The following is a 22,013-nucleotide window of genomic DNA, read 5'->3' as shown; positions in this document are numbered from 1 at the left end:
CAAGAACAGCAACTGCAAATTGACCAGGGCTGACACACAGAGATAAGAAACAACCAGCTGTTCACACCTACGGTCAATTTAGAGCCACCAATTATCCTAACCTGCATGTCTTTGGACTGTATGTGGGGGAAACCGGAGCACCCCCGCACAGACACGAGGAGAACATGCAAACTTTTTTTTGCCCTCATCAGCCAGTAGGCTCGAACCCGGAACCTTCTTGCCGTGAGGCGACAGCGCTAACCGCTACACCACCGTGCCACACAGATTAAATGACGTTGGTGAGATTTGAAGTGCTTTCGTGTTGGCATCGACTATACAGGATATATAAAACTCTGTCTTGTGTGAAAACTTTTATTCTGAGAAACAGATAAATAATACACTGAAGACTCAGGTTCAAAAATAGCCGTGTATGTTTTTCTTTTTTTGAACAATAACTTATTTAAAACCTTATAGCAAAATAATTGTCCATCTCTGTTACAACAATGCACACACACTACACACAAATAACAATAGGTCCTGTATCAACGGTTATCAAATACAGAAATGTACTAAAACGTATTTCGCAAATGTAACAAATGACACCGCTATTACATCACAGTCTATTTACAGTGAGTTTTTGTTTCTGGGGTTAAAAATCCTCACGCTTTGTTTTTTTGCTCTGTCTATCAGAATATCCACCTGAGCTTGCAGTCCATGGGACTTGTGTTTCTGAAATTCACAACCACTTCAACAATGGCAAAACAACAAAACGTCTATTGCAGAGGGATGAGGGTGTGTACGGAACACGGAACGTCCCTTAAAATCTGGTCTCGGATGTCCCTCTTTTCAGAGTGCTGCTCATAAACTCATCATGCTCGAAACTCAGATTGTTGTGCGACCTCGAGATCATGAGCAATTTCTCTTTTTTGGTGTAATCCCGCTTAATGGCCACTGGGGGCACCAGCAGCCTGTCCATCGGGTCTTCTTTATTCTCCAGTTTGGTGTAGCCTTTGCTGTTGCTGCGATCGAGCCTGGGCCAGCTGGGGTGCTTGCGCTGTTCCGGTTGTACACTCAGTGTGGTCGGACCTCGTTCCAGGTCCAGAGACTTGGAATGAGCCGAGAGCATGTGGATAGAATTGTTTGAGCCAAAGTCTTTCCGGGCTGCTCCGGGAGACAGGAATCGGCCACTGGTGGCTCCAGGGGACAGGGAGGATGGTGAAGCAGATGCAGATCCTGTAGCAGAGTTACTTCGGAGCAACGCTGTACTGGGAGGCTTGAAGGCTTTTGAGATATCTGGCATAGGTACGGTTAAGGACTCCATGGATGAAGGTATTGATCTGTCTCGTAGCTGCTCAGAGTCCTCGGTTATGTCGTCAATGTCAGGCTCATCAATCACGCAGTTGTTGAGTTTGATCACGGGAAGCGTGAAGGCGCTGATGGACGATGATACGATGGAGCGCGTCTGGCACTTCTTCAGAACGTTACGTTTGTCTTCCCAGTGACGCAGTCCTTCAGGCCGGAACCCGAATATCGATCCGGAACGTTCTCTATATCCAGGCGACAATGAGCTCGAGCCTCCTTCGCTCATTAGACCTTCCTCATCTTCGGCTGAGCTTGTGCGGCGGGACAGTCGTACATCACCGCCCAATCCAGAGAACGTCAGCAGCGTGTTAGCGGCTAGCCGCGAGGTGTACTGACCGTCTTGACCGAAACAGTGGATCTCGTGGTCAGCGTAGGGACCCACGTAGGCCCCATTCATACACTTCTGCTCTTGTAATCTCAGGCTGTGGATGTCTATGACCGTTGAGTACATGTCCCTCATGTGAATGATCTTTGTTTCTCGGTCCCTGTTCTCATGTAAGATAGCGTTTGCGCAGATGAAGATGAAGATCCCAATGCCCATCGTAAATGGACCGAGCATCTTCATTTTCTCTGAGTGCAAGTGCTGCTCAAAGAACTTCGCCATCTTTCCCGCCCGCTCCTGCGCCGCCGCTGCCCGGGTATCGTTCCCCGAGTGGTTGCTCTCGGGTGTCCTCTGGTGGTCCTCGTGAGGCCAGTACCCCAGTACAGCCATAGCGATACCAACCATCAAAATCAGAACTCCAAGGACTAGAAAGAAACCAGAGGCGGAATACAGGCGGATTTTTCCACGTACCACAACGATATCCGTGCGAGGTTTCCTTTTCAGACGTTTCTTCTCAGGAGGAGGGACAGGGGACTGGATGGGCAGGTGATGCTGGGAGCGGGCGGAGTCCTGCCTCTTCAGGGCTGCCAGGCCCGTGATCACGCCCCCAGTTGCAATCATCGCTATGGCAACACGCAGGCCTGGAAAAACAAAAACAAAGAGCATGCATTGAGATAACCGAGATGCTGTATCCTTGCTCACAGGCACCTTTTTGGCTTTGTTTAGACAGTAACCTTCAGGAAAGGGGTTTAGCGGATAGACTCGACCACCTCCGTCTTGGCAAGAATTACGCCAGCTGTGCTCTGAATCAAAGTCACTGATTAAACCAAAGACAAAAAACTACATTCATGAAAAATTGTGCACGTTTTTGTTGTGATTGACACCAAAAAAGACAGCTTAATTAGACGCTGTATTGAAGCAGCAGGAAACAGCAGAAATGCACACATTTATAATGCAGGTCATTATTTCATTGCTTTGATTCTCTTCTATAAATACTTAGAGACTCTACAAATATAGCAACCGGTCATGAACAGGAAACAACAAAAAGCCTGGGTGACGTGAACGAAACAGCCGAGCACACGGAGACCAATGAACCGCAAATAGACCAAATATATCTGTATCCTATTGTTGCATTCAAGTGACTTCCCGGTCGAGAAAATATCCCAACACGCTGCTCATCGTGTACAGATGGTGAGAGGAATACTGTGGAATTAAATCGAAATATTTTTTATAGCTCAGTGTTTTCCCCAGAAAAAAATTAAAGCCCTAAATTCTGGCATGATAATACACAGACAATTGAGTGCCAAAGGCGTGAAGTGAAACTAGGGGGGTCCGGGGGCATGCTCCCCCGGAAAATTTTTTGAAAATCGATGCTCTCAGGTGCATTTTCAGGGTCTCTGAGAGGTTTTAGATCCATGATTATAGGATAGATTTTACCAGTGTTTCAATGATTTCTGACCTAAATAGTATTAATGTAAACACATTTGAAATTTCACCTTAAAGTTCAACATGCAAGTTAAACTGTTTTATTATAGATTACTGAGGTATAGGATAGATTGAAAATCTACAGGGATCCCTTAATTATCTATGATCAAGTAGTGTTGTAACAAAAATGTGCATGAAAATATGAACAGTGGTTTGCTCCATCTTATGCAATCCAATGAAGAGAATCGATCATCATGACCTCCTGTTGATCACAAAGGGATCTGAACCTAAGACCTGCCACCTTAAAATAAGTTGCTGTATTACTATAAATGTAATGATTTAGAATGTTTCTGATGCAATTACCGTAATATGTGTATAACTAAGATACACTGAAAAGAAAAGTAAGGCGACTGCGTATAATAAAGTGTAAATTTTGGCACTTTATTAAATGGACTAGATTAAGATTAAAACATATTTAAAGGAAAAGAAAACTTACTTTCTACAGTTTAAGTCTGCAGAAAGGTTATGTACTTTTAAACACATTTCATGAAAGGAATTTGTTAAGTGTCAAATGTAGCATAATTGCGAATAATAATAAGCGTATTTCGCAGTGCGATGTCGCTGTGATCCTTTAACAAAAGAATAATCCGGAGCCGCCTTTTGTTAAACGGATCCCAGTGACATCACACTGCCAAAACTGCGTATGATTATTATTTGAAATTATGCTATATTTGACACATTTGGACAACTTCACTTGGTGAGAGTGTTTATAAGTACATAATCTTTCTGCAAACCCAAACTAATGGATTAAGTTTTCTACTCCTTTAAAGCAGATTAATTCTCCTTGGCTTTTGCTTGGCCCAATGTTGGGCGACCCCCTCGTAGTCCATCTCGCTGTCATCCATGCTGATGTGGATTAATTTGTCCAGCGAGTCTTCTCCTCGCTTATTAAAATCAGTCGGCTTTGTCTGTCTGGTGCGGGATGAGATCGGCAGCCAATGAGATCGCTTATAATGAATCGGAAGCTTCTGGGATGTCTGACGTTTTCTTTCGATGTTTTTATTGGACGGCTTGAACATGTGATCTTGACACAGCCAACAGATTAGTTTGTTTCCATCATACCACGCAGACATATTACTTTGACAGAATCAACACAAACATTGGGGGGAAAAAAAGAGCGCTTGTTTAACACAAATATCAATCAGTATGTAAATGGACCTGTTATTTGCTCTCCTATGTATCTAGTTACTTGTGGGTAGGAAATCTAAGCGTATCGGATTCTAACTAAAGCGACTAAGCGTTTCGGCAGGCAGAGCAAGCGGATCGGGCCCGACACGCTAAAACGCTTTGGGGAAACCCATGTAGCTTAACTGCAACACAGATTCCCCACCTCTCGTTTTATGGAATCAATTTTGTGCCAAAATGTTCATACAATACTTTTGAAATATCAAACAAAAATGACAAATCAAAATACAAAAAAAAAAAATCCAATTTTTTTAGACTGGCAAACAAATTATTCATGTAATCGTGCAAAACATCAGTCTATTACTCTTCAGAAAACTTTTATTTTTGTTCCGTGTCTTTGTCAGTTTTGTTTGACGTAATTTATTTTGGTTGCGATTCCAGCTTTCTAGTTTGCGCTCCCTGACTTTTTGCTTGCAGTTTTGGCACAAACTTTACGTGTGGGTGGGCTGTCCAGGAATGCATTCCCATTGGCTAACTTGTGTTTGACTGACAGCTACGCTCAGCCATTCCCTACTCGGATCCTGGCGGACTGTTTGCCGAGTGACCGATCCATTGACGGTAAACAAGGATGGAGTGGACTTCAGTGGCGACTATGATATTGAATTTACACTTTGTTGAATTAATTCAGTATCATAGTCGCCACTGAAGTCCACTCGATCCTTGTTTACCGTCAATGGATCGGTCACTCGTCAAACAGTCCGCCAGAATCCGAGTAGGGAATGGCTGAGCGGAGCTGTCAGTCAAACACAAGTTAGCCAATGGGAATGCATTCCTGGACAGCCCGCCCACACGTGAAGTTTGTGCCAAAACTGCAAGCAAAAAGTCAGGGAGCGCAAATGAGAAAGCTGGAATCGCAACCAAAATAAATTACGTTAAGCAAAACTGAGAAAGACGCGGAACAAAAATAAAAGTTTTCTGAAGAGTAATAGACTGATGTTTTGCACGATTACACGAATAATTTGTTTGCCAGTCTAAAAAATTTGACTTTTTTTCTTTTTTCGTATTTTGATTTGTCGTTTTTGTTTGATATTTCAAAAGTATTGTATGAACATTTTGGCACAAAATTGATTCCATATCGTTTTCCCTGGGGACCATAGTTTTATTGAATTCATGTTTCCAAGACTGGAAGACTAAAGTGTGAAAATTACAAGTGTTATTAAAAGTCCCCATCATATTTCAAATCGCATCATAAATACATAAGCCTCGGTCACAACCAGCCTTACGTGCTCCTACGGCCAGTCTACGTGCAAAAAACGCATGGAGGGCGCGTGTGTGACGTGCTGATTTTCGAGCCGTAGACTGGCTGCAGACCGACCGCAGAGGTTCTTTGTCATGTCAAACAAACTCTACGGGCGCTTACGGTTTTTTCAGGTTACAAGACAAACTTACGGCCAACGTGCGTCTTTCTCCATGAACAAAAAAAACGCAGCGATTTGGGAAACGCCAAAAATTGCAAGGCCAAAAAATCGTACGTCCGGTTGTGACCTAGGCTATAGATCTGATGCAACAACAATATAAGGGACATGCTAATAAGCACCTTTGCACCATAGCTGGGTCTATTAACCGTTCCTCAATTACAGCTGGAGATATGATGATATAATAATGACAATGTGATAAATTGTGACAATTTACAACAGTTAGATGCTCCGATTAGATGGAACCGTTTAGGTATCAAGTATCATATGATATTTTTGTCATATCGCCCACCCCTTTATCCTGAGTAGGTCAAAGACCAACACTTTTTGAGTCATGAGAGCTTTACCTACTGTCCAGTCCAACAAATCTCCATGATTTTCCACGTACCCCGACTAGTCGCATGTCAAAAGACGTGAAATCTGCCCTGAATGCCAATTTCAACAAAGTGATTATTTCCCTTGTAGCAATAGGAAGCATCTCAGACAGGACTGACAGTGCACAGCCCATCGCGTAATGAACGAGCGTTCATGTAATCATCCAGAGTGCTGAAAGCCCAGCCTTGTTGTCTGAATTGGCAACGACGACACTCATAAAACACACAAACAGCATGGCTTTTCCATCTCCACCCCACACGACGACACCGTCGCTCAAAGCGCTGCAGTAACACCGATCCCTACGGCTCTGAAATCCGAGCCCCGTGCAGTTGCTTTGTCGGCGATTGATCATTTTCCAGGTACGCGCATGACACCGAGCCACGGTTTCAACAATATGGTCAGACATTTCTTCGGTTCCTGACAAATAACTTTCCTTCGTACCTGCAGTTACTTTCTGCAAAAAAAAAAATGAAAGAAAAACCTTATAAGCATAGTTTCTTGTCATCATTTCGAACCTTTTAATAAATGACAGAAATATAGTGACATGACGAAGAAGCTTGGAAGGAAGTAGCAGAGATGGTTGGTGCCTCTGGTGAATGTATGTCGCTAGTACAGTTAGCTTGCTTTGCTAATCTAATCTGAGAACCAAGCCAAGCACATAACAGCATGTTTAATTATTTAATTTGTTTAGCTTGAAGTTGTATATAGCTGTTAGTGTTGGGCATCAGAATGAGAAACTTGAGACAAGCGACTCGTCACGTTCTAGCACGAACGAAATGTTCGATTGCAGCCACGCGCGTCCTTCCTGGAATTCAGACCGAACTTTTTGTGTTCTACCCTACGCTTTTCCTTCCTCTTGAGCAAAAATGAGCAGTCCATTGATTTATCTGAAAGTTCCTCACTCACACGACGCTGGAAAAAAGAGCTTCGTTCCTGTCTGCAAGTCCATACTTCCTAACAGTCATCATGCTCTTGATTGAACTTTTTTTTTTTATTCTGCATCATCTCTTCATCCTCGCCTCGCTCGATCGCTTTCTCTTTCACACCCCCACCATCACTCGTCTCCTGGATCGAGAACGGTTTTTAGTGGAGCGTGAGTGTGTTCTGCTGTCTGTATCGATTCTCTAATTTGTTAGAGAAAGTAAAATTAGCGGGGGTTCCGGGAACGACTTCGACGGAATGCTTATGCGTTGCCTAGGCAACAAGAGCCAGCCTGGAGAGTTTTTTTTTTTCTTCAAACGAGCGTGGGTGCGTGACGTGATTGTAAGTGTAGCACAAGCTTGGGGGGGGGGGGGACAAAAAACAACGATGTAATTTTGTACACTACGAACTGTTTTTTGGATTGTGGGATTATTCACCAAGACAACAATGCCACCGCGTCATGCCAGACACCATAATACAGGCTTACTTTCGAGTCAGAAGTTGGCATGGGAAAATGTTTTCCTGTTTTGACTCCATAAGTTAATCTGATGCAGGACCAGCTGTGACTGATTTAGCACCCCCCCCCCAAAAAAAAAAAAAAAAAAAAACCACCCAGACTTCAGGAATTATGCTTTTTAAAGAGAATTTATGGCAACGCAAAAACATCAGGCCTTCTAAGCACTTAGTACAATTTCAATTTGTAGATGACTTCATGCTGACTTAACAAGTTGCGTTTCTTTAATAACCCCAAGCTCCATGTGTGTGTGCACTCATGCATGTGTGGAAATGTTCTTCCTACTGCTCAAACAGCGAACAGCATGGATACACACTCCTCATGTTACCCTGGACCACCACAGCTGTATATTTAACAGCGCTGAATGAACGCGAATGAGCAACAAAGTGTAATTAGCAATAAAGAGCAAGTATAAACTGGTTGACACACGTCAGGGTTTCCTCTTATTTCTAGGCGTCTCTTAGCAGACAGATAGCGTGTCGGTGGATTCAACACAAACAAAAGGATCTCAGAACTCACCACAACTTCCACCCACACACCACAGATCACAAGCTGGCTTGCTCCTGTCTTCTGTTCTTTATCTCTCCCTCACACACACACACACACACACACACACACACACACACACACAGGGAGTGTGTGTGTGTTTCTGCGCTTTTGATGATGACTCCATGAAAAACTCATCACACAGCAGCAGCATGGTGGAGATTAAGAGAGAGAGAGAGAGAGAGAGAGAGAGTGGTCCCATCTCCCTGGAGGAATCCTATGGCAGTGTTTTCTTCTTATCAGAATGCTCCAGAAGCTTTTTAGAAGCTCGGGGCATCCAGAATTAACGCACATTATTTTCTTCTTAACATCTAGAACCTGTCAGGAGTCTAACATTTACCTCTTGGTTCGTTCTTAGAACAAAATAGTTCTTCATGGTTATTTATTTATTATTCAGACACTGGCTTGGAAATGAGTGTGGTCAGGTTATGGTGATGATACACGGGGCAACTTTTTGGGCAATGTTGCCGAGCAATGTTGCTGGGCAATTGCGTTTTGACTCTTTTCTATTGAGATTGGGCAACATTGCTTCTTTCTGAATGGTTTTGATAATCTCTGGCAACTTTTTGAGATAAGCCAATCAGAACGCGAGTATTGAGTCATGTGACCTCCGGTGAGGTTCGGATCAGAAATTTCAAACAAATATGGCGGCCGCTCAGTGTCAGTGAAGTGAAGAGATGGAGAGACTCCTCATCTGTTTTTACGCCGGTAAGTTGTTATTTTAATATTCTATATGGAGGAATTTACCTCACCAAAGCTCTAAAAAACAACAGACAGCTTGATTAAATGGTCACAGCAAAAATTAAGACATCAATTTTTTTTTTAGCTAACTGTAAACTGCCGTTGCTAACTGTTGTTGCCCTGAAAAGTTGCCCTGTGTCTCACCTAGTTGCTCGTTGCCAGCAACTTTGCTCGGCAACATTGCCCAAAAAGTTGCCCCGTGTATCATCACCATTAGTCTCCCCCCCCCCCCAAGACGAGGAAGCCATGGCCTCATGGTTAGAGAAGCAACTTTGGGACCAAAAGGTCACCGGTTTCATTCCCTGGACCAACAGGAATGGCTGAAGACCCTTGAGCAAGGCACCCGTTAGGGTTTATTATTATGTAAGGATAAATAATTACAATAATTACAAGAAGGCAGTAATTTATTAAAATGGTGACAAAATTACAGATTAATTTCTGTTCGGTTAAAATGACCTTCTGTCTCGGCTGGACATTGTTTGGGAACATTTTGCTTGTTTTGATATGAAATGTGTATTGTTGATCAGAGATGTGTCTAGATGGCGAAAGGGTCTGCGGTGATATCACACACAACCACAGCTGCATAGCCAACGTGTATTGGGAATTAAAAGTTAGATTTAATGCCATGATTTAAGCTAGCTTATAGCTAGGATTGTGATTTAAGATTGTTAGAGTTAACCAGTTTCTTTAATGTTGAATCCTGTTTGACCTTTCTCTGGTGAAGTAGCATTTCTTTGTTTTGCCAGTTGTTAAGTTTGTTCTTATTTTTGTTTACTACATATTGCTGAATCAAGATGTAATTTGCTGACTTAGCACAAGACACACATTCATGTGTTAAGAATTATGATTTTAATATTTTAGCTTTTTCATCGTTTAGCTTTTAGATTCTTTAACTTGGCATTAATTTCTGATGTATTTGACCTTCTTTGAATAGACTTCGTAGACTAGACATATTATCTGTGTTTAAAAATTCCATCACCATCTTAAGTACTGTACATAGTGCCCTGACCTGAAGGGGTGTACGTAAGCAATGACCTTTAAAATCTGTTTGTACCTTGCTATCATGTCATATTATCAGAAATATGTCATTATGTTATGATTTACACACACACTGATGGAGATTATTTGACCTTCCCCAAGATCAAGCTGCTCACTTGCACGCAAGTCAAACACACACACACACACACACAAATAGACACAGATATCAAAATGATGTCACTTACTCACACCCTCCCATAGACACACACACACACACACACACACACACACACACACCCCTCTCTGAGGTCACATACAAACACACACACACACATTCGACAGACACAATAGCCGTTTAGAGAGATTATAATTTGTTATAAAAGGTGTTTGTAATATTTCATCTTTGGCGAGAGAACTGTGAATAAACAGCAGTGAAACCGATCTCTGGTTCTCTGTTTTTTTGCGGTGTTCCGTCCCAGAATTCTGCAGGTGGTACGAGGGCGGGGGTCCCGAGAAGTAAGTTGACCGTTTCTGACTGGGTGAACCCTAACAGCACCTAACCCCAATTGCTCCTTAGGCTACTCTGGATAAGAGCGTCTGCTAAATGCCATCAATTATATCTCAAACACTCTGGTGAATTGAACATTTAAATAATTCCCACCCATGTTCACCAAGCTCCAACCCCAGGATCTCAGGTGGCCAAGGAAGAGAATTTGTCGGTTTTTCTCAGCGACTTTTACGAAGGTCGTGTTTTTTTTTTTAAACCATTGCTTTTTAAAAATCATATTCCACATACACTCACCAGGTTATTTGTTTAAAAAATATATTGATCTCCCAGGTGGCCATTTTATTCCTGTTCTTGTTCTTATTGTTGTTTTTGCTCCTGCTAGCGCCGTTACGGTGGGGTCCCCCAGGAGAAAATTCTCAAAACACTCAGGTTTTGCATAAATGAAAATAAAATGAACGAGAGCTCCTTTTCTCAAAACTCGATTCCCATTCGACGTCATATTAACGAGAAATTCGGAGTGGACGCTGAAACAGGAGCTGGATTTAAAGTCCCAGGATTCAATACAGCTAGTTAGCAAGCTATGCGATGAGAAGCGTGGTGGTGTAAATACGGATCGCGTGTCGTTTTTAGCGTTCGGCGTACGTTTGGAACCTCAGGGCCGTCGTTTTATAACTAACCAACATAAGAAAAAAAAAACAAACCACGAGTTCAAATTAAGAGCATGAATTCAAAAATCCTATAAACAATAACTCACAAAGAAATGGTTGCATGAGACACGTTACAAAGGGAACAAAATAAAAAGCATTAAGTTGGTAATATCTTACAACTAGGCGTCTACTCTGGCAAACAGACTTCAGAAATGTACATTTAAAGCCAACAACAACAAGGCAGAAATGAAGACGGAAAGCACAGAGCGGCTATTTCAACATGTTTTTTTTTCCCTGTAAAACAGCAGTAAATATATGGATAAATATCTTACAGCAAAGTAGAAATGAACCATTTTACATTTTAACAGTGTTTTGCATTAGTTTGACCCAAAATACTGCATCCACAGATCCGCTCAGTTTTACCCAGGAACATGCACAGAGCTCCTCATGCTCAGTCGAGTCTGAACAAACTTTCAACACAAGATCGAGACATGGGACCTGAAGACCAGTTTTATACATAGAGAGTTCTCCAACACGAGGATTAACAGATATAAACAGAACTAGTTCTAAAGCGATCGGTGACGGGACGGCTCGATGAAGCTCTTCACACTTTCCATGCTTCAGCTGGACGATGATCTGCTCTGACTGGGGTCTCAGTCTCGGAGCTGCAGATTATTCCGGATTAGCTCCAGCTGGGAGATCCGAGAGCGCCGAAAACACAAGGCCTGCAGAGTCACCAATGATGAAACGACCTCAACAGCTGTCAACTGCACCGAATTAACAAATCACACAACAAGCCAAGGAACAGACGGTTCACTGACTGACTAAACGCTGACACACCCATTAGGACTAAAGTGAGGATGTTCAATAAACAAGCTGCTGTTCTTTAGTGGCAACGAGTTTAATTTAAACCTCCAAAAAAAAAAAAAAAGTAACAGTTCTGAATGATTGGGAGGGTCTGAGAATCTAAGAAAGAGAGAGAGAGAGAGAGAGAGGGAAGAGAGAGCTGAGAGAGACAAGTGAGAGAGAGAAGAGACAGCTGAGAGAGAGGAGAGAAAGACACACAAGTGAGAGAGATAGAAAGAGAGCGCTGAGTGTGTGTGTGTGTGAGAGAGAGAGAGAGACACACACACACACACACACACACACACACAAGTGAGAGAGAGAGCGCTAAGTGAGCGTGTGTGAGAGTGAGTGAGAGCTAATAGAAAGAGAACCGAGAGAGAGCTGAGAAAGAGAGGAGAGAGAGAGAGCTGAGAGAGGGAAGAGAAAGACACACAAGTGAGAGAGAGACAAGTGAGAGAGATAGAAAGAGAGCGCAGTGTGTGTGTGTGAGAGAGGGAGAGAGAGAGACACACAAGTGAGAGCGCTAAATGAGTGTGTGTGAGAGAGAGGGAGAGAGACACACAAGTGAGAGAGAGAGCGCTGAGTGTGTGTGAGAGAGACACACAAGTGAGAGAGAGCGCTGAGTGTGTGAGAGAGAGAGAGAGGGAGAGAGACACACAAGTGAGAGAGAGCACTGAGTGTGTGTGAGAGAGACACACAAGTGAGAGAGAGTGCTGAGTGTGTGAGAGAGAGGGAGAGAGACACACAAGTAAGAGAGAGCGCTGAGTGTGTGTGAGAGAGAGAGGGAGAGAGACACACAAGTGAGAGAGAGCGCCGAGTGTGTGAGAGAGAGAGAGGGAGAGAGACACACAAGTGAGAGAGAGCGCTGAGTGTGAGAGAGAGAGAGACACACACACAAGTGAGAGAGAGCGCTGAGTGTGTGAGAGAGAGAGAGGGAGAGAGACACACAAGTGAGAGAGAGCGCTGAGTGTGAGAGAGAGAGAGAGAGACACACAAGTGAGAGAGAGCGCTGTGTGTGAGAGAGAGAGGGAGAGAGACACACAAGTGAGAGAGAGCGCTGTGTGTGAGAGAGAGAGGGAGAGAGACACAAGTGAGAGAGAGCGCTGTGTGTGAGAGAGACACACAAGTGAGAGACAGCACTGTGTGTGAGAGAGAGAGAGAGACACACAAGTGAGAGACAGCGCTAAGTGAGTGTGTGTGAGGGAGAGAGAGAGACACACAAGTGACAGAGAGCGCCGAGTGTGTGTGTGTGTGTGTGTGTGTGAGAGAGAGAGGGAGAGAGATACACAAGTGAGAGAGAGTGCTAAGCGAGTGTGTGTGAGAGAGAGGAAGAGAGCCATAAGTGAGAGAGAGCGCTAAGTGAGTGTGTGAGAGAGAGGGAGAGAGACAAGTGAGAGAGGAGACACATGAGAGAGAGAGAGAGACACACACATGAGAGAGAGACGCGCGCACACACACACACACACACACAAGTGAGAGAGAGAGGGTAGAGAGAGACAAGTGAGAGAGAGCTGAGCTCAGGCTGTATCTGATTTATATTTTTCCAGCAGCTCACATGCTGATCTCCTCCAAACTCTGGAATCTCCTCAGCGTTGCTCCTGAACCCTGAGACACAGAAGATCTTTAGGACGGATTTTCCACAGCTGACCTTCCAGGTGTCAATGTTTCATGAAACACAAAACAAGAGCAGCTGAGCGTTCCTGGTTCTGGGAGAAGATCACCGAAAGCTCACCTTTCTTTCTTTCTAAAACAGAAGTTTATAAACTCTTTGGAGACTGAGGGATAAACTGGGAAAACTGGTGTCGGGTTTATATTCATCAATTCTGAATTTAAAAAAAAAAAAAAATCGAGTTTAGGTTTTTCACCCCATAATGCAACTCGAATATTACTGTTTTAATTTTATTCTTTTTTTTTTCGTTGAATTTTTGGCAAAATTTTTTTTTAGGATTTTATTTTGTCTTTTAATTTCTTTAATGATAAACACTGAATTCAATTCAATTCAATTCGACTCCCCCCCCCATGTTTTAAACCAGAATGCAGCTCGAGTTGATCATTCTGAAGGAAAAGACAGGATGAAGAGTGTACCGGGTGAAAACGGGCTCGGGTTTGAAGATCAGGAGGTTGCGGTTCCTGCTGTCCACTCTCACTAAAGACAGGTTCCTCACAGGTTCTTCAGGGTGGGAGGTTCTCGCTTTCTGCTCTCACAGATCTCCGGCCTGAAGAACCTTTTGTGTGACCCGAGTTTATGAAGAGTGGACTTTAAAGTTCACACAGTGATGATGGAAGGAGCTCACCTTCTCTGGGCTGGGGTTCGACTGGTTAAGAAATGGTTTATTTAGCCACCATCATCATCATCATCATCATCATGACGCACGCGCGCGTTTCATCCTTCTTCTTCATCCTAATTGACATGAGCGCGCGCGCGTGAAGAAAAGGCTTTCCGGAGAACAAGGCGTGTGTTCCGGCGCGCGCGCGCGTCTTCTCTCTTTCCAAAATCGCATCTCCAAAGCGCGCGCGGCGCAAAAACGTAAGACTGTCGCATGGCACGCGCTTCACGGATTTCCTCCGAAAGCGTGCATCCTCCTCATCAACACGCATCCCGTGTCCTTTCTGTCCTCCTGCCCTCCTCCTCCTCCTCCTCCGAGACGCGTTAAGGTTCTCCACAAGTTCATCCGTCCATCGGGAAATGAACCGCGCGCGCGCGCAACAACAGATAAACCCGCTTCCGGCTCGGTTAGACGCACGAGACCATCCCGATTCTTCTACGTCAGCAGCGCGAGAAGAGTTCCACTTAAACGTTGTCCTGGAGACTGCCACGTTAGATGATGCGCGAGCCGTTTCTAATCGAGGAGGAGGAGGAGGAGTAGTAGTGGGCGCCGGGTTGCCAGATTGGCTCGTTCCAAACCAAACCATAGTGGGTTGTGGTTTTATCTCATCTCATCTCATTATCTCTAGCCGCTTTATCCTGTTCTACAGGGTCGCAGGCAAGCTGGAGCCTATCCCAGCTGACTACGGGCGAAAGGCGGGGTACACCCTGGACAAGTCGCCAGGTCATCACAGGGCTGACACTTAGACAACCATTCACACTCACATTCACACCTACGCTCAATTTATACCCTGTCCACACTAGGGATTTTGTACCAATACGATACTACTTTCGTACCGCAACACCTGTCCACACTAGCAACTATACCGGTACTGTAGCAGTATAACTGTATCGGTACGAAACCCACAAACGTATGGGTTTCGTACGCAGCGGTGATTTCTCAGAGACAAGACAAGCCGAGCTTCCCCTAAAATTCTCTCCCCAAACTGCGGCGTCTACCAAGGGCGTAACTTTGTGTTCAAAGTTGGTGGGGACATTTCCAGGCACGATACTTCCCTTCAAGGGGGGTCAGGGGGCATGGTCCCCCTGGAGAAAATTTAGAAAGATCCCGTTTTAAGGCTTAATTTTGATGCATTTTGAGATGCGTACTATGGCCTCACTACTTTTATGAAAACCATTTCAGGGCAGGCTGTCAATGGGTATGCAGTGAAAGGCTGGAAACATGATGGACGAAACAAATGTAGAACTGGGGGGGATCCTCATCTCATCTCATCTCATCTCATCTCATTATCTCTAGCCGCTTTATCCTTCTACAGGGTCGCAGGCAAGCTGGAGCCTATCCCAGCTGACTATGGGCGAAAGGCGGGGTACACCCTGGACAAGTCGCCAGGTCATCACAGGGCTGACACATAGACAACCATTCACACTCACATTCACACCTACGGTCAATTTATACCCTGTCCACACTAGGGATTTTGTACCGATACGATACTACTTTCGTACCGCAACACCTGTCCACACTAGCAACTATACCGGTACTGTAGCAGTATAACTGTATCGGTACGAAACCCACAAACGTATGGGTTTCGTACGCAGCGGTGATTTCTCAGAGACAAGACAAGCCGAGCTTCCCCTAAAATTCTCTCCCCAAATTGCGGCGTCTACCAAGGGCGTAACTTTGTGTTCAAAGTTGGTGGGGACATTTCCAGGCACGATACTTCCCTTCAAGGAGGGTCAGGGGGCATGGTCCCCCTGGAGAAAATTTAGAAAGATCCCGTTTTAAGGCTTAATTTTGATGCATTTTGAGATGCGTACTATGGCCTCACTACTTTTATGAAAACCATTTCAGGGCAGGCTGTCAATGGGTATGCAGTGAAAGGCTGGAAACATGATGGACCAAACAAATGTAGAACTGGGGGGGATCCTCATCTCATCTCATCTCATTATCTCTAGCCGCTTTATCCTTCTACAGGGTCGCAGGCAAGCTGGAGCCTATCCCAGCTGACTACGGGCGAAAGGCGGGGTACACCCTGGACAAGTCGCCAGGTCATCACAGGGCTGACACATAGACAACCATTCACACTCACATTCACACCTACGGTCAATTTATACCCTGTCCACACTAGGGATTTTGTACCGATACGATACTACTTTCGTACCGCAACACCTGTCCACACTAGCAACTATACCGGTACTGTAGCAGTATAACTGTATCGGTACGAAACCCACAAACGTATGGGTTTCGTACGCAGCGGTGATTTCTCAGAGACAAGACAAGCCGAGCTTCCCCTAAAATTCTCTCCCCAAACTGCGGCGTCTACCAAGGGCGTAACTTTGTGTTCAAAGTTGGTGGGGACATTTCCAGGCACGATACTTCCCTTCAAGGAGGGTCAGGGGGCATGGTCCCCCTGGAGAAAATTTAGAAAGATCCCATTTTAAGGCTTAATTTTGATGCATTTTGAGATGCGTACTATGGCCTCACTACTTTTATGAAAACCATTTCAGGGCAGGCTGTCAATGGGTATGCAGTGAAAGGCTGAAAACATGATGGACCAAACAAATGTAGAACTGGGGGGGATCCTCATCTCATCTCATCTCATTATCTCTAGCCGCTTTATCCTTCTACAGGGTCGCAGGCAAGCTGGAGCCTATCCCAGCTGACTACGGGCGAAAGGCGGGGTACACCCTGGACAAGTCGCCAGGTCATCACAGGGCTGACACATAGACAACCATTCACACTCACATTCACACCTACGGTCAATTTATACCCTGTCCACACTAGGGATTTTGTACCGATACGATACTACTTTCGTACCGCAACACCTGTCCACACTAGCAACTATACCGGTACTGTAGCAGTATAACTGTATCGGTACGAAACCCACAAACGTATGGGTTTCGTACGCAGCGGTGATTTCTCAGAGACAAGACAAGCCGAGCTTCCCCTAAAATTCTCTCCCCAAACTGCGGCGTCTACCAAGGGCGTAACTTTGTGTTCAAAGTTGGTGGGGACATTTCCAGGCACGATACTTCCCTTCAAGGAGGGTCAGGGGGCATGGTCCCCCTGGAGAAAATTTAGAAAGATCCCATTTTAAGGCTTAATTTTGATGCATTTTGAGATGCGTACTATGGCCTCACTACTTTTATGAAAACCATTTCAGGGCAGGCTGTCAATGGGTATGCAGTGAAAGGCTGAAAACATGATGGACCAAACAAATGTAGAACTGGGGGGGATCCTCATCTCATCTCATCTCATTATCTCTAGCCGCTTTATCCTTCTACAGGGTCGCAGGCAAGCTGGAGCCTATCCCAGCTGACTATGGGCGAAAGGCGGGGTACACCCAGGACAAGTCGCCAGGTCATCACAGGGCTGACACATAGACACAGACAACCATTCACACTCACATTCACACCTACGCTCAATTTAGAGTCACCAGTTAACCTAACCTGCATGTCTTTGGACTGTGGGGGAAACCGGAGCACCCGGAGGAAACCCACGCGGGGGGGGGATCCTGCCCCAGAAAATTTTGTGAATCTTCACACATAAATAAAGCAATCTGATGCACTCTGATGGGTAAAAGGTGGTAAAATACACCTACCAAATACTCTCTTGCACACTGGTTGATTGAACATACTTTACATATGAACTATATACACATTACACATTATTACTAGATTCTGTGGAAGGACTTGTGTCCTGCAGTACAACCGCTATATGAAAAAATACACAATAAACAGTATCATCTTAAAACATTCATTGCCATCTTTTTATTGTTGATTCTAGTGTCACAAAAAAACAATAGGGCCACCAACAATGCTCAGTCAAAACAGATACAAACTAAGGGGTAAGGGATAGCACATAAACAGGACTACTCAAAACTAAACCAGGACTATACACGAGCCAGGTCTAAACCAGAACTTCAATGTTTCAGCCAGGGCAAACACGGATCACATCAGGACTAAACCAAGGCTAAACCACAAACAAGAGCAAACTAAACTAGAATTAATATAATAATAAACTAGATTATACCTGGACTAAACCAGGATTACACCTAGCAATAAGAAAGGAGAACTAAAGTCAGTGAAATGCTATAATATTACGTTATAACGAGGCAATATGACATCATTACTTACATTTGATTGTTTTCGGAAAAATCTCAGGATATCAACTGGCATTTTTCCCGACATGACACCACCGCTAACCTGCCATCACCATTCAACACCACACGCGTTGTGTAGAACTAGAATACCAATAGTTCTAGACGTTGCTACCAATGAGTCGTTGATTGCTACACATAGCAGAGAGCTGCCGCCAATCAGGTTACAGCTCTCAAAACAGCAGCTAAGCGGCGGCAACAGCGGGGCTTGTCATTCATGGGATAAAACAGGGGAAAACAGTTGCGCGTGTCTCTAAACGTTCAGAAAAGGCGTGAAATGTTGGCGGGGACTGTCCCCTGCCCTGTCAAAGTTGGTGGGGACATGTCCCCACCTGTCCTTATTAAAGTTACGCCTGTGGCGTCTACGACATTGAATTCTCATTAAAACAATAACTTGCATAACATAATATATGCCCAAGATTGTATTTACGTTCATAACTATCCTGTAACTTATTTGAGTGATGTCTGACGAACTTGCAGTTCGCTACGAGAATCACCTTTGCTGCCAGGCTGTAACCAGCGTTGCCAGATACTGCTGACATTTTCCAGCCAAATATGTTCAAAACCTGCCAAAATGCACTTAAAACCTCCCAATCTGGCAACACTGGCTGTAACCTTTCTTATTTCAATGGGCTCTATGGACTGGCAGCCGGGTATCCGTTGCAGTCTATGAGAGGGCTCTGAACAGCCAATTTCGGCTAGTTGTTATTGGTTAAAATCGACAAAATCGTCACTTCCAGGGAAGCCGGGCTTCTCTGGGACTAAACGAGACAGTGGGAGGGACAAGAAGCCGGGCTGATGAAGGATTATTGGAGGTAGTGTTTGAAAGACATGAGGAGGGTGGGCTCTGTACTTCGGCGTCGGCGAGGAACACGGAAGCATGATCAGTCAGTCCCTAGCGGATGTCGAGAAAGTGTAGTCGTGTGCCAAAGTGCTGTCCGACTTTCTTTTCATATAAACGTTTCTTCTCATTGATGTCTCTGTACATTACTCTGTAAATAAATGTAAATATTACTCGTTGTGCTCCGTTAACTTTCATCCATTCTATCAGTTTGATCATTCGCGAATTCACTCGTTTATTTCATTTGTAGTTCAATCTGGTTGTAGGCTCGCTTGAGCCTTATTGGGATCTGCAGTGCTAGCTGCTAACAGAAATTGGTGAAGTCTCTGGAAAGCACAACCAGCTAGTATGACAGGGTCACAGACCATTTTCTGGAAAAGGAGCGGAGGGCAGAATTTGTGTATAAATAGTGTGCATCATATAATGTTCATGAATGTGAAGTGTGTATATTGTTCAGTAATGTTAAGAGAATGGTGGGCTCTGTGTTATAGGTTATACCTGGGTATAATATTCAAGGTTCTGTGTGTTGCATAGCCTACCTGGTTATGAATTTCCAGACTGTGTTGCAGAAGATGTTCAAGGATGTGTTGCACAGCTGGGTGTTGTGTTAAAGACTCTGTGTTGCATATCAGGGTATGATGTTCAAGGCTCTTCGTTGAATAGCCAGTGATTTTTGGATGTTTGATATTTTTGATTAAGGATATGAGGCACTAGCCTGGCAAGCCAGACTATAACATGAAATGTACAAGCAAAAATACTTTCTGCCACTAGGGAGGGTTGTCTAGTTCACTATGCTAATGGGGCACACCTTTCTATGCTTTGATATCCGGCCTACAGGTTTTACGATGAATGCATAAAATGGGCTTCCCCTGTTTTAAAAACTAGCAGCCGCCACTGCGGTACAGGAGCGCTTCGCTGTAGTGTTCACAGATGAAGCGGCTCTGTATCGATACAAATATAATGCGCATGCGCAAAGTCACACACCTCAATCGATGTCTTCGCTGAATAAAATAGTGAAGAACGGAGATTCGTTTGTTTCTTTCTCAACTGCCTCGCGCGTTTTATACAATTCAACTGAATAAATGACCACCAGAAATACAGACTGTACATTGACAACAAAAAGCACACACATGTTGTTTCATCCGCCATATTCTCGGAAGGAAGTTACTCGGTAACCATGGAAACATTTCGTGCACGCACGTTTCAACTACTGTGAAAGAAAACCGCAAACATTTCTCGCTAGTGTGGACAGATGCGGTAAACTGTACCGGTATACTTTGTATCGATACAGTTATACCACTTTCGTACCGGTATAAGTGTGAACACAGCATTAGAGTCACCAGTTAACCTAACCTGCATGTCTTTGGACTGTGGGGGAAACCGGAGCACCCGGAGGAAACCCACGCGGACACGGGGAGAACATGCAAACTCCGCACAGAAAGGCCCTCGCCGGCCACGGGGCTCGAACCCGGACCTTCTTGCTGTGAGGCAACAACGCTAACCACTACACCACCGTGCCGCCCTTCTTTCTTTTATAAGAAGTTTATATCCCATGGCACTGCTGAATCCTGGATTCTGATTGGTCAGAAGGTGTTGATCATTACAGTACATTACAGGCATTTAGCAGACGCTCTTATCCAGGCAACACACCCAAAGCAGCCTGTAAGGGTAGTATCCCACTTGGCTGCGACAGCCTGCGACTAGTTGGAGACGCAACAATTGCGATAAAATATGCGAATTAGCGACAATTTTCACTTGGAATCGCACTGAATTGATATTCTCATATTTTACCACAATTGTTGTGTCTCCAACTAGTCGCAGGCTGTCGCAGCCCAGCTTTCCCTCGGCAGGCAGGGAAGTAGAGGAAGCCTCACGGAAACTGACTTGAGAAGGGTTCGCGACAATTTTGAGAGAAATTTTGTCGCACAAATTTTTTGAACACGTTCACAATTTCAGCGATGAAGGAGCGACACTTTGCAACTCATGCGAGAAAATTGAGAAGAATGTTTCAAGACACTTTTGAAACTCTCTCGTGAATGACGTTTGCAATTTGTCGCAGCCCAGTGAGATACTAGCTTTAGGGATTAGGCGCCTTGCTCAAGGGCACTTCAGCCATTCCTGCTGGTCCTGAGCAATTCCAGCGTTATGGATGTGACATTTGGACTCAAAATGGCAACAACTGACCTAGTTAATTTTTATTCCTTTCCAGTATTTTAAATTTTGTTGTATATTTTTAAGACCTCTCATATTGGAGAAGTCATGGGAAAAAAAGAATTCCCATAGTACATTTAGAACTCTAGAAAATGCCAAAAAAGACATGCGTTATGGATGTGACGGAAAAAATACCCCATTTCCAGGGTGACTACACATATTCATCAAACTCTGTGAAATTGCAAACATAATATCCAAATGCAGGCATGCATTTAATAAAGGAGTCTTAGCTGAAAATAAAAAAAGCCTTTGTTTAAAATATTTTCTATTTCAAGCAGAATCTAGGAAGAAAAAATCAGCATTATGGATGTGACATAATTCCGTTATGGATGTGACGCATCTGAAATAGACATGGCATATGTTTGGAAAATCAGCAATTTAACCACCATAACCCTTTGAAAAACTCTCTAAATATCAGCTAAAACTATCAAAGTTCTTAAATAATATTTAGGATGGCTATTGTTTTGCTGTTTTGTGGATTTTAGCATACATTTCTGTGGCTTGTGGCAATAATATAGAATTGTACATGATCAAAGTTGATTTTAGCTTGGGTTTTACATTATAAGAAAGAAAGACTGACAGTGACATATTCGGTTGGTTACAAATTGGTTCAACTTATTCACATCTGTAAAATACAGGCCTAGGTGATATCTC

The 22,013-nt window shown here is 44.0% G+C and overlaps 1 protein-coding gene across 3 annotated transcripts; it reads right to left on the bottom strand.

The window, feature by feature from the left end:
• Positions 1–337: 337 nt before the first annotated feature.
• tmem200a (transmembrane protein 200A) lies at positions 338–14,648 on the bottom strand. 3 transcript variants are annotated; one of them, XM_060906276.1, is made up of 2 exons: positions 14,119–14,648; positions 338–2,304 (listed from the first exon to the last, which is right to left on the bottom strand). In XM_060906276.1, exon 2 carries the CDS (start codon positions 2,282–2,284, stop codon positions 797–799), a length of 1,488 nt encoding a protein of 495 aa, XP_060762259.1. In that variant the 5' UTR covers positions 2,285–2,304; positions 14,119–14,648; the 3' UTR covers positions 338–796. The 3 variants fall into 3 exon arrangements, with proteins under 3 accessions (XP_060762259.1, XP_060762268.1, XP_060762278.1); XM_060906285.1 differs by lacking the exon at positions 14,119–14,648 and adding an exon at positions 13,910–14,089; XM_060906295.1 differs by lacking the exon at positions 14,119–14,648 and adding an exon at positions 13,380–13,464.
• Positions 14,649–22,013: the final 7,365 nt, after the last annotated feature.

Source organism: Neoarius graeffei, chromosome 2 (assembly GCF_027579695.1).
Source record: "Neoarius graeffei isolate fNeoGra1 chromosome 2, fNeoGra1.pri, whole genome shotgun sequence".
Lineage (NCBI taxonomy): Eukaryota > Metazoa > Chordata > Actinopteri > Siluriformes > Ariidae > Neoarius > Neoarius graeffei.
The sequence above is the reverse complement of the archived record's forward strand: the minus strand, read 5'-3'. Positions and strand labels throughout refer to the sequence as shown.